At 42.5% G+C, this 13,899-nt stretch overlaps 1 protein-coding gene across 3 annotated transcripts in view; it reads left to right on the top strand.

The window, feature by feature from the left end:
- Positions 1-13,899, top strand: part of Sil1 (SIL1 nucleotide exchange factor) — a 240,190-nt gene that overhangs the window by 181,218 nt on the left and 45,073 nt on the right. For all 3 annotated transcript variants that reach the window (XM_021150502.1, XM_021150503.2, XM_021150504.2), the window contains 2 exons: positions 1,273-1,464; positions 7,038-7,159. In XM_021150502.1, coding sequence (XP_021006161.1) covers positions 1,273-1,464; positions 7,038-7,159 — 314 coding nt within the window. The remainder of the gene's footprint in view (positions 1-1,272; positions 1,465-7,037; positions 7,160-13,899) is intronic.

Genomic DNA, 13,899 nt, shown 5'->3' with positions numbered 1-13,899 from the left:
CAGACTACATTTTCTTCCTGTTGTTGTTGTTGTTTTCTTTTCCTTTAGCAGGCCTTCTTGAGAACCAGGAATCTGCATCTCTGTGAGGCAGAAGTCACTTGTTCTTTTTTAATACAAGGTCTTACTATGTAGCCCTGGCTGTCCTGGAACTCACTGTGTAGACCAGGCTGGCCTTGAACTCACAGAGATCCTCCTGAGAGGTCATGTGTTTGTTGTTTCTAAGAAATGACTTAGCCTTTCCAGACCTCTTTGTTGTCTTTGTTTACCATCCAGACTGCTCTACCTGAGACTTGCAAGAGCATTTCTCGGGGTTCTAGTCCAAGCAGAAGAGTGGTACCTCCTAGATGTGATAGCTTTGCTGGAGCATCTTTTTAAAAAGAGGGTGATTCATACCTTTGGTTGATGTTTCTATAGAATCCTTATACCAGAGAGAGAAACCATAGGTAATAGATGAGTAATTTGGAGCTGACAACTGCTCATCATCCTGCTTTTTATAAATACCCATGCCTTTTAATTTTTCTTGTAAGATAGATACATAAACCACTGCAACCTTTCAGACTCTCTTTATAAGCACTATCCACTAAAATTGGGAAGAAAGTAGAGTGCCACATGTATAAAATACCCAATTAAAGTCTTTTATTCACCTCCAACGTAATTTCATTTTAAAGATTTTTATACGTGTGTGTGGGGTAGGGAGGACTGAGAGAAAATTGTTTGAGATTGGAGTATAGTACATACAGTAATTTAGCCATTTCAAACAGTTGAACAGACTGTACACCTGTGGTTGGAGTGACAGTAATGACAGTGATTTAATCTTCATCCCTAGTTGCTCTTGTTCTGACAGCTCTTTCCCAGTTTCCTTCATCCGGGTTTCCCATCAGGTAGTGCAAGGCCAGGGTATTCTGACTATGGAAGACAGAGAGCCATGGTGTGGATCCTCTTACCTTCTACTCCAGCTGTCCCGTGAGGGTAGAGGTTGAAAGTGAACTTGTCTTGCTTTCCCTGAGCTCAGTGGTTGCACCAAAGAGACTCAATTCTCTCAGACTTGAATGAGTGTGCCTGGAAAAGGCTTACGAGTGTTTTCAGAGCAGAGCCCTATGTGGGCCAACTCTGGTGGCTTTTTCTCTGAGTCTCTTGGAAAGTGTCGGTATTTCTATCCCAGCAGATTCGATCCCCGGTCTTGTAAGGATGGGCATCCACGGCACACTATATGGGTCTTAGGGAAATGCCTCCAGCCCCTGGGATTGATCATGTCTTTGTTGTTCTCTTTAGGCGAGACAGGCCACAGTCAAGAAGCTCTTCCGCCCCATTGAGGAGCTGAAGAAGGAATTTGATGAGCTGAATGTTGTTCTTGAGACTGACATGCAGATTATGGTTCGGCTGATAAACAAGTTCAACAGCTCCAGCTCCAGCCTAGAAGAGAAGGTTGCTGCGCTCTTTGATCTTGAGTACTATGTCCATCAGGTATTTATTGTATTTCCTTGCCTGCAAATCCAGACTTCTAATCAACAGCCCCAAACAAAAACCCCTGCTCTAAACCCTGAGAAAACAACGTCAGTGGTTTTACCTCTGCCATGGCACAGACATTTAATGTAGGCCATAGGGCAGTTAGAGCTGTTCTTAAGAGAGCACAACCACCCACCTTTTGCTTGAATCTGTTTTGTTTTAACACTAAGACAAAGTTACCATAATCTTGTGTTACTTACTGTCTGGAAGGGGAAGCAAATATGAACAACTGAGCAAATTAACAAACAGTGAGCTAATTTAGAACCATAATGGGGGCATGTAATAGGGGATGTATCACGGGGCAGCGTAGAACAAGCTGACTAGTTAGGATCAATAAGGATGCTTCTCCTGGGTTGCACTCTTAGGCTGAGTGCTCAGGAAGGAGCAGGAGTTGGTTAGACGAAGAAGAGAAACTCTTAAGGAGATGATGGCAGCATTGCCCATGGGCAATATCTGGTGTAATGTCTATGTTAGTACATAAGGTTGTATGGTGATAGTCACCCTCATTTTTGATGTATTTATGGTTATTTTCATGCTATAGTGGTACAGTTAAACAGTTATAACAGAGCATGGTTACAAAGTCAGAATATTTACTGCTTAAGCTTTCCTCCCATTTCCCCTTCGTATCACCTGAGTTCCATTCACCTTCCCCACAGCGGCCAGGGAACAGTGTGGAAAAGAGGACAAAAATACTATGAGAGCCAAAAGACAGAGAGCGCAGGAGCGACAGGGTCCTCTGAACATAACATGATTCTGTTCTCACTCATGAGCCCACAGGGGCTGTGGTGACAAGACAGGTGTGGAGGGAGAGGAGCTCACAAGCCCTACCCCAAGCTGAGAAACTACTGAGAGTCATGGCTGCTGAGGGAGGGAGAGGAAGTTGTCTTTATAGGTGTGTGTCCTGGTGGGCTGACCATGCTGCAGTGGATGGCCCCACATCCGTGCACACATGGGCAGCACAAATTAGACTCAGTAGGGCATTTTTTTTTAAGGACATGGAATTAGAAGGGGTTGGTGGTGAATTTCAGAATAATTAGTGGAAGGAGAAAGGATTAGTATGATCAGAGTATGTTATATATGTGTGAAAAATCTCTAAAAATAGTAAAATTGTTGTATTTATTTATTTTCTTACTTTAATTTGAGGCTGGACATGGTGGCACATGCCTTTAATCCCCGTACTTGGAAGGCAGGGAGAGCTCTGTAAATTTGAGGCCAGACTGGTCTACCTAGTGAACTCCCGAACAACCAGGGATGCACAGAGAGACCCTGTCTCAGGAACAAAGAACAAAGGAAAAAGAAAAGAAACTTGGAGAAAGTTTACTTATTGTTAGGAACTTTAGAAAAATGTACCAGTCCTTGTTTTAGAATCTTCCATGCAGACTAAGTTATGTGCACGCAGACTCTAGGGTAGAGGTGAGTTGGTAAGGTTGAAGGCCTGGACAAGATTGGAGTGACTGGAGCTCAGACAAGCAGACAGGGGAGTCAGAGCGGTAAAGCTGGGGATGTCCTTTTGCCCTTTGTGATTGTCCCCTTAGTCCTGAGTTTTGAAATGAGAAAATAACCATTCAAATACCTAATACTAATACTGAGCACTTCAGACGATCTGCTGCTTCAGTGCTTTGTATATATCAATTCCATAGGTGCCCTGAGTAGGTACCATTATTAGTCTTAATTTTTGTTTGTTTGTTTGTTTGTTTGTTTTTCTGTTTTGAGTTGGAGTCTCACTATTTTATCCAGGATGGTCTCACATTCCTGGGCTCCAGTGGGTCAAAGGGAGAATTGCAAGCTCCCACTTTTTAATTAAGGACAGAGGAGTTCAAGGAAATGGCGTGATTATTGGGGACCAATCAGCTGCTAAATGAGAGCTAGGATTTGTAAAAAGTTCAGTCTAATCCTAAAGTCTAGGCTTTTAGACTTTTGGTCAGTGTACTTCTCATAGAACACTGGTGCCTTTTGCAAGAAGAGTAAAAGAGAGAGGTGAAGAGAAACTAAGGCAGTGCTTATAAAGTCAACGTTTTCCAGCAAGTGACCCTATGGAGAGTCCGCTGGGCCCCAGGTACTATGCTGGCGCTTGACGTGCATTTATGAACAAAATTGGACCTAATTTTCTAGCAGAGAGGCAGATTTAACAAATACTTGTTTGAAAGGTAATAAAATTACAAAAAAAAGGACAAAGGAGAGCATTATAGAAAGTGGTGGGCAGGAGGTGGAAGCGAGCCTAGACTCTGAGAGCAAAGGAAGAGACCATGGAAGCTCATGGGCCATGGAAAGAGTAGCACTGGAGTCCAGTGGCAGAGGTGAGGTGAAAACAGCCCCTCCAACAGTTGCTTCGAGAATCTGAGCACTGTGGGGAGCTTGGGTGGGCACAGAGCCCTGATAGGAAGCTGTTGGAATGGTGGCCCAAAGGGCTGTACAGTCATAACCACGCCCGTGTCTGAGATATTTACCCAGCAGACTAGAACCCCAGTGACCCCACCGACCCCATCACAGTGTCCTTGTTCTTCATAAACAAGCCTATTATTGTTCATTTGGGGTTTTGTGGTGAGTGCATCTGTGCTGTCTGCAGGGTTACAGGGTGGCTCTTCATCCTCTTCCTCTGTTCAGACCCCAAAAAGCAAGACTGTGACCCTTTTACGAGGTGAAAAAAATGAGCATGAGTTTCCTTTCCCCTTCCTAGTCCTTTCTGAGGTGAAAAGGCACTGCCTAGCTTTTCCATTAGAGATGATTAAGGGTCAAGGCTTCTAGGGGTTATTGGCCAGCTCACGCTTGCTCTGCTGTTGACAGCTTTTATTATGCTTTTCGTTTTTAATGTACTTGGGTGGATCTTTAGTTCTCAGCTTTCTGAAGCATCTTGCTTTAGTTCACATGAAAGGCTAAAATCACTAGCTTATGCCTATGAGGGGATGAGTTACACAAAGCCTAAAATAACCAATAACCCAGCAACAGCAAAATGTCCCCCTGCAGTCCCATCTGACAGCGGCATCCTCAGGGTGGCATCCCATCCCACTTGTACAGTTCCTGGGCATCACCAGACTCAGCCAGAGATCATCATAGACCCATTCCATTGGTAAAGGACAAACACCCTCCATTGGCAAAAGTGCCCTCCTCAGTGTTCTGGGCCACTGCCTTGGGCAAGTGTACTAATGTGCCCTGGTAAGTTGTGATTTCTCAGGGAGATTCCAGAATACATAGCTCATCCTGCTTTCCAGTTGTGATGGAGAATTGGGTGATGTAATGCTAACTTTGAAACAAATAGAACTTTTCCAGATAGGACTTTCAGTTGATTCCTACTCTTAAGTTCACTGAATAGGGGCCTAAAGAGCCAGGGGCTTCAAGATCCTGAACTGGGTCTGCCAAAGGATTCCTTGCAGCCATATTTTAATTATTAAAACAGGATATGTGAAAAGCAAAACCTTGTGTGTAGGAAACAGTTTGTGAGTTATTTATGAGGAAGGCCTCTGTGTGCCTGTCTGCCCTGGGTAGAGAAATCTGCCTCCCTCTGGTGACTCCTCCATTATTTCCCCAACTCTCCTCCTCCGATTCCCATTCTCTCACCATCTGGGAGTGCTCTGAATTTTCCCAGTGCTAGCCTCGTTGCCTCCCTCCGTTCCTGATGATTTCTCTTCCTATATTCCTGTCCCATCCTGAGGGCAGCCTGAGAAAAGTTCTGGCTCTAAGCCTGTCATCCTCTGGGTAGCTCTGGGGAGAGCCCAGCTTTGGTGTGTGAGTGGATCAGAGCTTTTCTTCCTCATTACCAGTCAAATAATGACAGCGCACCTTCACAGTGTTTACAGAGACACCAGCGATTCCTGTCTCATGTTGTCATGTGCACATGTAGCATCTACAACAGACCCAGGCTCCGATGTTGCTTTGGGGTCAGCAGAAAGGCAAGCTGCTCTGCCCGGTTTTGGTAAATGGCCATCCCAGGTGCGGACTGATGGAATTTTGAGAAATGAGTTTGTATCTTGGAAACCTGGAACAAAGAAGATACAAATTGATAAGTTTTTAAAGCCAAATGTATGAGGAAGAAAGTTGTTTCCACAAAGTGCCCCATTCTAAGAGTCCCTCATTGTCTGGGCTTTGGCTCTGCCATCCTTGCATGGGGCAGGTTGGGACAGGAAAATCATCCATGGCAGCCAGACTTTATACTGGATGGTACTTTCTCATGGCCCAGGGGTTGGCACTGACACTATAGATTGTTTTGTTTTGTTTTTTAATTCACAGTGGGGTTTTATTTTGGGAATAGTTTACATTTTTATTCCTCAGTTCAAGGGTTAATCATTGAACACCTAACTCTATGCTCTTCACTCTTCTAGTCACTGGAACAGTGGGTGGCAAAACCTGCTTTTGTAGACATCCTATCAAAATGTATGACAGTGATCATCCAAGTGCTAAAAATAGTCCAGGCCCACCCAAAAGCATGGAAAGGTCAGATTCTATGCTTTACACTTGCTTTTTCTCTTAGTCCTACTTTCTAGTCAGGAGGCAGAAGCAAGGACAGAGTCAGATAGGAACCAGCTTGGAGTTCTAGGAGAAAAGTGGGCACCGATTACATTGCTGCTGGGCCCTCACTTCGGAGACTTCCTGATTAGCTGTGCAGTGCATCAGAAGGACAAGAGGTCACCTTTGAGGGGCAGTGACAGTAAGATTCTGACTTTTCATGTATATATGCAAATGCAGGGTTTAGTAACTTAACTAGTCATCTCAAACTAGGATAAGACATCACTGTGATTATTTAGTATTGATTTTATTGTAATGAGACCTTTTTACAATCACTTGAGTTCATTGTTTTAAGTCACTCAGCTTATCAGTTATATGATGATAAAAATATTCAGCACTATTGGCATGTAGCCATGGTTAGTGAAACAGACCTAGGCCAAAGCCTTTGGGAAACTGACTTTTGTACAGACTTTTAAAATAAATGTCCTCAGATTCAGTCAGCCTTACCACATGAAAGATAATATTGTTACTTCTCTCCTAGTACTCTTGTAGCACACCCCACCCCCAACACCCCCACCTCTTCACACACCCCATGCCACGCCACGTCACCCCACACCTGCCCCATCAGCAGGGCTCCTTTTATAGTCCCTAGTTTCTAATTAAAAGTCGGGTTTTTTTCCTCCACTGCTTCCATTGTGTTTGGACATCCACAGGACGTGTAGCAGTGTTTAGTGGTACCATGATGCCAGATTCTTTGTGTTAACAGCTTGCATGTTTGGAGTAAGCTTTGTGACTCATTGCAGCATTAGAATTTTCTGAGACATGTTTGGCATGAGCAAGAGCTAGGTGCTGTTTCCGTGGATTCCCACGCAGGTGCTTAGAAATGGTGTTGCATGAATGAGAAATTCTCAAATGTAAGATTTCTTTAAAACTTAGGCAGTTTTAATGCACCTTTCTAGTTACTCAGAAAGCCACTGCTGTTCTTCACCGATCTTTTACATTTGTTTTTGCTAGTTGTTAAAGAACTGCTATCAGACGAATGCTCCCCCACCCCCCAGGCTGTTCTGTATTAAGCAATGCTTTTGTTGCAGATGGATAACGCACAGGACCTGCTGTCCTTTGGTGGCCTTCAAGTGGTGATTAATGGGCTCAACAGCACAGAACCCCTGGTGAAGGAGTATGCTGCCTTTGTGCTAGGGGCCGCCTTTTCCAGGTGAGCAGCATGGATGGGTTGCCATTAGCTAGAATCCTTTGCCTTAATTGGCTTAAGGAAAGGTTATACTTGCCCTTCTGGTCCCTGGCCAATATAGAAGTTTTCAGCCCTGTTTTCCTGTTCTGTGATTTCTATTCATTCATATATATGTGTGTGTGTGTGTGTGTGTGTGTGTGTGTNTNTATATATATATATATATATATATATATATATATATATATATATATGATAACAGACCCTTAGGTCATATTTTCTATTTTAGTAAAATGAATAAATGGACCAGCCACATGTAGTAAGTAGTGAGAAATGAGAATAAGCTACAGGAGTTGATCCTTTAGACAGTGAAGCCACATCTAATGACTAAGTGATGAATCTGACCAAGAAAGGCCTTCTGAGGGAGATGTGGCTTCCCCTGGTTTCTGGAATCAGTCATGCAGTGAGGTGCATTCTCTGGATAGAGTGTTTAGCATTTCAGTTAGTCTGTTTTAAACTGGAAAACTTACCAGGCAAGATGAGCAGTAGACAGCTTCTTGAAAGAATGGATGTGGAGAAATATGTAGGTATCAAGTAATTTTACTCATTTGAAAAGGTCAGGCTATCTTTATACTGTCATTCTATGCATTTAAAACTATCTGCTCATAGACCATCTATCTCATCTGTGATTCTACACTGGCAACAGTTCCTCTGACTCTTGCTTCATGAGCTGTGATGATTAGTGTTGCCTTATCTAAATAGTGTTGCTGAGGGGCTGGTGAGATGGCTCAGCAGGTAAGAGCACCCGACTGCTCTTCTGAAGGTCCAGAGTTCAAATCCCAGCAACCACATGGTGGCTCACAACCATCCGTAACAAGATCTGACTCCCTCTTCTGGTGTGTCTGAAGACAGCTACAGTGTACTTATATATAATAAATAAATAAATCTTTAAAAATAAAAAATAAAAAAATAAATAGTGTTGCTGAGCTTGGAGAAAGGCTACACGCCATTGTAGAGTTTGTTTGACAAGACTTTGTTTACTCATTCTTATGTTTATTTAATTAGAACCTTAATCTGATCCTTTCTTTTAATAGTGAAATGAAGGATAGTTGTCCCAAGGAAGAGGCTGCAAGCAAGCCCCGTTCCCGTATCGCCTGCCCTTACTCATTGTCCTGTGGGAGTTCTGTAGATAGATCAGGCTCCGACCTCCAGGGCAACTCTATGCCCCTTGGCCTCACTTTCCAAAGCCAGACTTTGTCAGAAAGCCCAGTTCCTCCTGTGCAGCCGCTGGACACAGCTATGGCTTCAGTCCAGGATCTCCCCTCATAAGGTTGTAGAGACTTGAGAACTTACTCAGTTTCACCGTTGCTTCTCAAACCAGAAGGGAATGAACTCAATCTCTAACCCCTTCACCCATTCATTTAGAAATCTTTGTCTTATTCCAAACTACTTCCAGTATGAATGTGATATCCTGCATATCTCTTGCCATTGCTTCTGGAAATAGATTTTGGAGAAACAGTGGCATCCTCATAGCACTTCCTTGTTAAAAGGGATTCTGATTTGAGAAACATGTATTTAGACATTCTTAGCAAACCAAAGCCCAGATGCTGCATCAATATGTGGTATCATGATGACCTCTCCATGACTGGACTATGTTAGTGTAAGACCCTGTTAGCATTCATATGGCATCACTAAATTTAATAGAGATAAATATAAAATATTGCAATTTAGTGTTTTGATGGCAAGCACACTACTGTAGTCAAATGTTCTAGCTGGGTTTTTGATAGCTCCCTGAAGGGCTGTTACAGCGACAGCATGGTATGGCGCCAGAGTGTTTGGAAGCCAGCAGCAGGCTTCCCAACACCAGGAAAATGTCAGTGTTTTATTCAAAGAGAAGCTTGACACAAGTAAGACTATTTCTGTGCAGAGGCTGGCTTCAGTGCTGTTGTCTGATATGCATTACTTACTTTTGATGTCCTAAGTATTGGCTCTGCACCTCCCTAACTGCTTCCAGCATCAGATGTGTAGTCACAGTGATTAGATAAGCTAGCTCTTTGCCAAAGGGCATTCAAGAAACAGCATCCTGGAATCGTGGGCTTGTGGGCAATCTTTTGAACTGGGAACACTAATAGGTGTCCTGTGCATTTCATAAAGGTGAATGGCAAATAAAAACATATAATAAGCACTTGCCCGTAATAATGTGGCATCAACATCATCGTTACTTTATCTCAATGGCTCCTTTGTTACTATCAGTTTTCCCTAGACGGAAGTTCTTGCATCATTTCTTTCTAGAGTACAAACTCTGTCGTCCTGTTTATGCTCTACCATGTCTCTTGCTGCTAATGTTGCTGCTTCATGAGAGTGTTTATTTGCCTACCTGGGTTAATTGCTTAATAAGTCCTTCCACGCACATTTCTGTGGATGAAGGGATCTCTTCCCCAGTGTTAAACACCAATTATTCCAAGATAAGGAAAAGACTGACAGAAATATAATTGACATAGCTACTGAAATAAAATTTGTTCCTTTACTTAAACATGATTAACACCCAGTTGAGGGTCACACATACTCATTTCCTGCTGTTTATTGCCCGAGTATAACAGATAGGTGAAGTTCTGTAACATATGCAGAAGGTGGTATGCGGATAATTAGCAGATTTGTAGTTTTATTGCTACTTTCTTTTAAAAGTCCCTTTCTTCTTCAGGTTATTTTCATTGGCCTCTTTGTGACCTGATTTCACCCCATGATGGCACATATGAGGGTCTGTCTGCAGTCAGAACTACCAGTAGTCTTAGACAAGTTGATTTTGCTTTTGTAGAAAGAAGTTTTAGAAAAGCATTGTGAATTTCAGAAGCCATAACAGCTTTCTGTAATCTGGCTTTGCTGCTTCTCTGCAAACTAGCCAGCTGTTTTTCTTTCCTTCTTCTTCCTTGTATAAAGCCTTTACATTGAACTAACAGGAGTTAAACTGTCAAGAACCTGGTATGTTTGCTCCAGTGAGCATTGGTTTTGCTGTTCTTGCATTCCCCTCTCATGTACCTTTGCTGTTTTGTATCTGTCTTTAATGACCTGTATTTATATTTACATGTGTGTGAATTTTATACATTTATACATGTAACTGTAATGCCTTTATTTGAGCTGTTCACAGCATGTATGATGTGATAGAACTTAACCGAGTACATAAAGGGATATACATGTGTCCTCAGCCACAGAGAGGGTCCTTGGCATCTACCTCCCAAGCTCCTCAGAAGATTTGGAGTTGTATACACTACTTGAGAGAATGAATGTGTGCCCATAGCACTGCACATGTCTGCCCTGTTCTCTCCCCAAGGTTTTACCAATCAGTTTTTAAAAACTTTATTATTTTATGTATATGAATATTTTTCCTGCATGCATGTGTGTGTGCCACATATATGCCTGGGGCCCAAGGAGATCAGAAGAGGGCATCAGATCCCCCAGAACTGGAGTAATGAATGGTTGTGAGTGTCATATGAGTGCTGCGAACTAAACATGGGTTCTCTGGAAGAGCAACAAGTACTCTTAACCATTGATCCAGCACTCTAGCTCTACGTACAACTATTTTTTTTTTTTTGATTTTTTGAGACAGGGTTTCTCTGTGTAGCCCTGGCTGTCCTGGAACTCACTCTGTAGACCAGGCTGGCCTCGAACTCAGAAATCTGCCTGCCTCTGCCTCCCGAGTGCTGGGATTAAAGGCGTGCGCCACCACCACCCGGCCTTACAATTAATTTTTAACTATTTGGCCAGTGATTGTTACTTCCTGTTATTTTTGTTGTTAGAGGTGGAATTATGTTTGTGTGGGTTTGTTGAAAGATTACTTTCTTGCTTTTTCTAGGGTGTAGTTTCCTTCCTTGTGTTGGTGTTTTCCATCTATTATCCTTTGTAGGGCTGGATTTGTGGAAAGATATTGTGTAAATTTGGTTTTGTCATGGAATATCTTTTTCTCTCTGTCTATGGTAATTTAGAGTTTTGCTGGGTATAGTAGCCTGGGCTAGCATTTGTGTTCTGTTAGGTCTGTATGACATCTGCCTAGGATCTTTTAGCTTTCATAGTCTCTGGTGAGAAGTCTGGTATAATTCTGATAGGCCTGCCCTTATATGTTACTTGACCTTTTTCTCTTACTGCTTTTAAAATTCTTTCTTTGTTTAGTACATTTGGTGCTTTGACTATTATGTGACAGGGGAAATTTCTTTTCTGGTCCAGACTATTTGGAGTTCTGTAGGCTTCTTGTATGTTTATAGGCATCTCTTTCTTTAGGTTAGGGAAGTTTTCTTCTATAATTTTGTTGAAGATATTTACTGGCCCTTTAAGTTGGGAATCTTCGATCTCTTCTATACCTATTATCCTTAGGTTTGGTCTTCTCATTGTGGCCTGGATTTCCTGGGTGTTTTGCATTAGGAGGTTTTTGCTTTTTGTGTTTTCCTTGATTGTTGTGTCAATGTTTTCTATGGAATCTTCTGCACCTGAGATTCTCTCTTCTATCTCTTGTGTTCTGTTAGTGATGCTTGGATCTATGACTCCTGATCTCTTTCCTAGGTTTTCTAACTCCAGGGTTGTCTCCCTTTGTGATTTCTTTATTGTTTCTAGTTCTCCTTTTTTTTTTTTTTTTTTGATTCTGGATGGTTTTTTTTTTGTTCAGTTCCTTCGCCTGTTTGATTGTGTTTTCCTGTAATTCTTTAAGGGATTTTTCTGTTTCCACTTTAAGGGCTTCTGTTTATCTGTGTTCTCCTTATTTTTTAAGAGAGATATTTATGTACTTCTTAAAGTCATCTATCATCATCATGAGAGGTGATTTTAGATCTGAATCTTGCTTTTCTGGTGTGATGGTGTATCCAGGAATTGGGTTCTGATGATGCCAAGTAACCCTGGTTTCTGTTGTTTATGTTCTTACGCTTGCCTCCTGCCATCTGGTTATCTCTAGTGCTACCTGCCCTGGCTATGTCTGACTGGAGCCTGTCCTTCCTGTAATCCTGGTTGTGTTAGAACTCCTAAGAGTCAAACTGTCTCTGTGATCCTGTGATTCCAGGATCCTGAGATCCTGGTTGTATTAGAGCTCCTTGGAGTCAAGCTGTCTCTAGGACCCTGAGATCCTGGTGTGACCAAGCTCCTGGGATCCTGGGAGTGTTAAAGTGCCTGAGAGTGGAGCTTCCTCTGGGTGTTGTGGGACTGGCTTCGGAGTTTGTGCCCAAGGTCTGCTCAGAGCACTGGCCCAGACAAACGGGAAGGAACTTGTGCCCTAGTCCTCCTTTTTCATTGACTTTAAAGAACCTTGACATTTTAAGTTCACTATCTTGTCCAGAGTGAGAGCTCCCCTCCCCTGTGCTGGGAAATGAGACATGAATAATCTAAACCAAGCATGGTAATCTCATTCTCTATGGATATGGATTGATTTAGAGATGGGCATGTGATCCAGTTCTGACTAATGCAACGTGGAGAGGTATTGGTAGAAAGCATTCTGTAGGGGTCTTGCGAGTAGAGAGCTCAGGAGCTCTCCCCTTCTGCTTATTGCCCTGGGTGCCTCTGTTTTAGAACCACAGCAGCTGCCTTGTACCAGTGAGGCTAGAAGGGAAAGGATGAGGAGTCAATGAACTGACAGAGCCTGTGTCCTTTCTGATGTAATAAAGACACTGTAGTGCTGTTTGGAGACATTCATTTTCAGCCTTTCTTACAGAAAGTAATTAAATGGTGTTTTAAAATCACAGTTAATTATCATACTGATCCTTGTAACTGAACTTACATTCATATTGAGAAATTTTCAAAATCTCTCTCAGATCTTTTTTTGGTTGGTTGGTTCTGTTGGTGATGTGTGTTTATTTGTTTTTCCAAGACACAGTTTCTCTGTAGCACTGGCTGTCCTGGAACTCTTTGTAGAATAGGCCGGCCTCAGACTCACAGAGATCCACTTGCTTCTGCTTGCCTCTGGCTCCTGGGATTAAAGGCATGTGCCACCACCACCCAGGCCTCTCAGATCTTTTAAAGTGTGTTATATTCCTCTTGCTTCTTCAGAGTACTTGTCTCAGTTTGCAATTATGTAGTTATTTGATTACTTATTTATATCCCTACTGGACAGTACTTGAGAGGCTAGGATTCCTTACATTTTAACTTTGCTATTCATTATATATACAGGGCCCAGAATTAAATGAATGACCTGGAAGTAATTATGGTCAGGAAGAGTAAATGAAGAAACAAGTGAATGGCAGTGGCTCCTAGGAAGTGAGCCATTCACTCCTCTCAGAAGATGACCACTGGGGCTGAGTGGAGAGTGCTGGTTTTAGTATTAATGATGTAATAGTGGATGATTCAGACACCACACCTTGACCCTTTAAAACATAAAGCTGTGGAAAGGAGTATGTTACCCCACTGGCTGAAAGCCCAGAAAATAGAAGGCTAGAGATTGGGATGAGGTCAGACATGGGAGTTGCCAACATTTAAATAAAAGTTTAAATGTGACCCATAGGACCAATGTGACATCTCGCCTCAAGTTCTTAACTCTCTATACTCCTCCAGTGACAAGGGAGTTGCTCAAATCATGTTTCTAATAAATTGATTAGTGTAATAACCAAACTGGCCCAGGCAATTGGATAGCCATAGCTCTTCAGCTGCATTCAAAAGCTGATTAGTGTTTTCAGATGACAGTTAATGACAAATGGAAAATGAGCTGCAAGCCTCACCCGCTGCTTGAGTCCTGGGGAGGGAGGCACTATTTGCTAATGGACTTGTCCTCTGTGATGTGCCCCTGCCTCCCCAGACTT

The sequence above is a fragment of the Mus caroli genome, chromosome 18 (genome assembly GCF_900094665.2).
Source record: "Mus caroli chromosome 18, CAROLI_EIJ_v1.1, whole genome shotgun sequence".
Classification (NCBI taxonomy): domain Eukaryota; kingdom Metazoa; phylum Chordata; class Mammalia; order Rodentia; family Muridae; genus Mus; species Mus caroli.
Note: the sequence above shows the minus strand (reverse complement) of the source record. Positions and strands in the feature narration are given on the sequence as shown.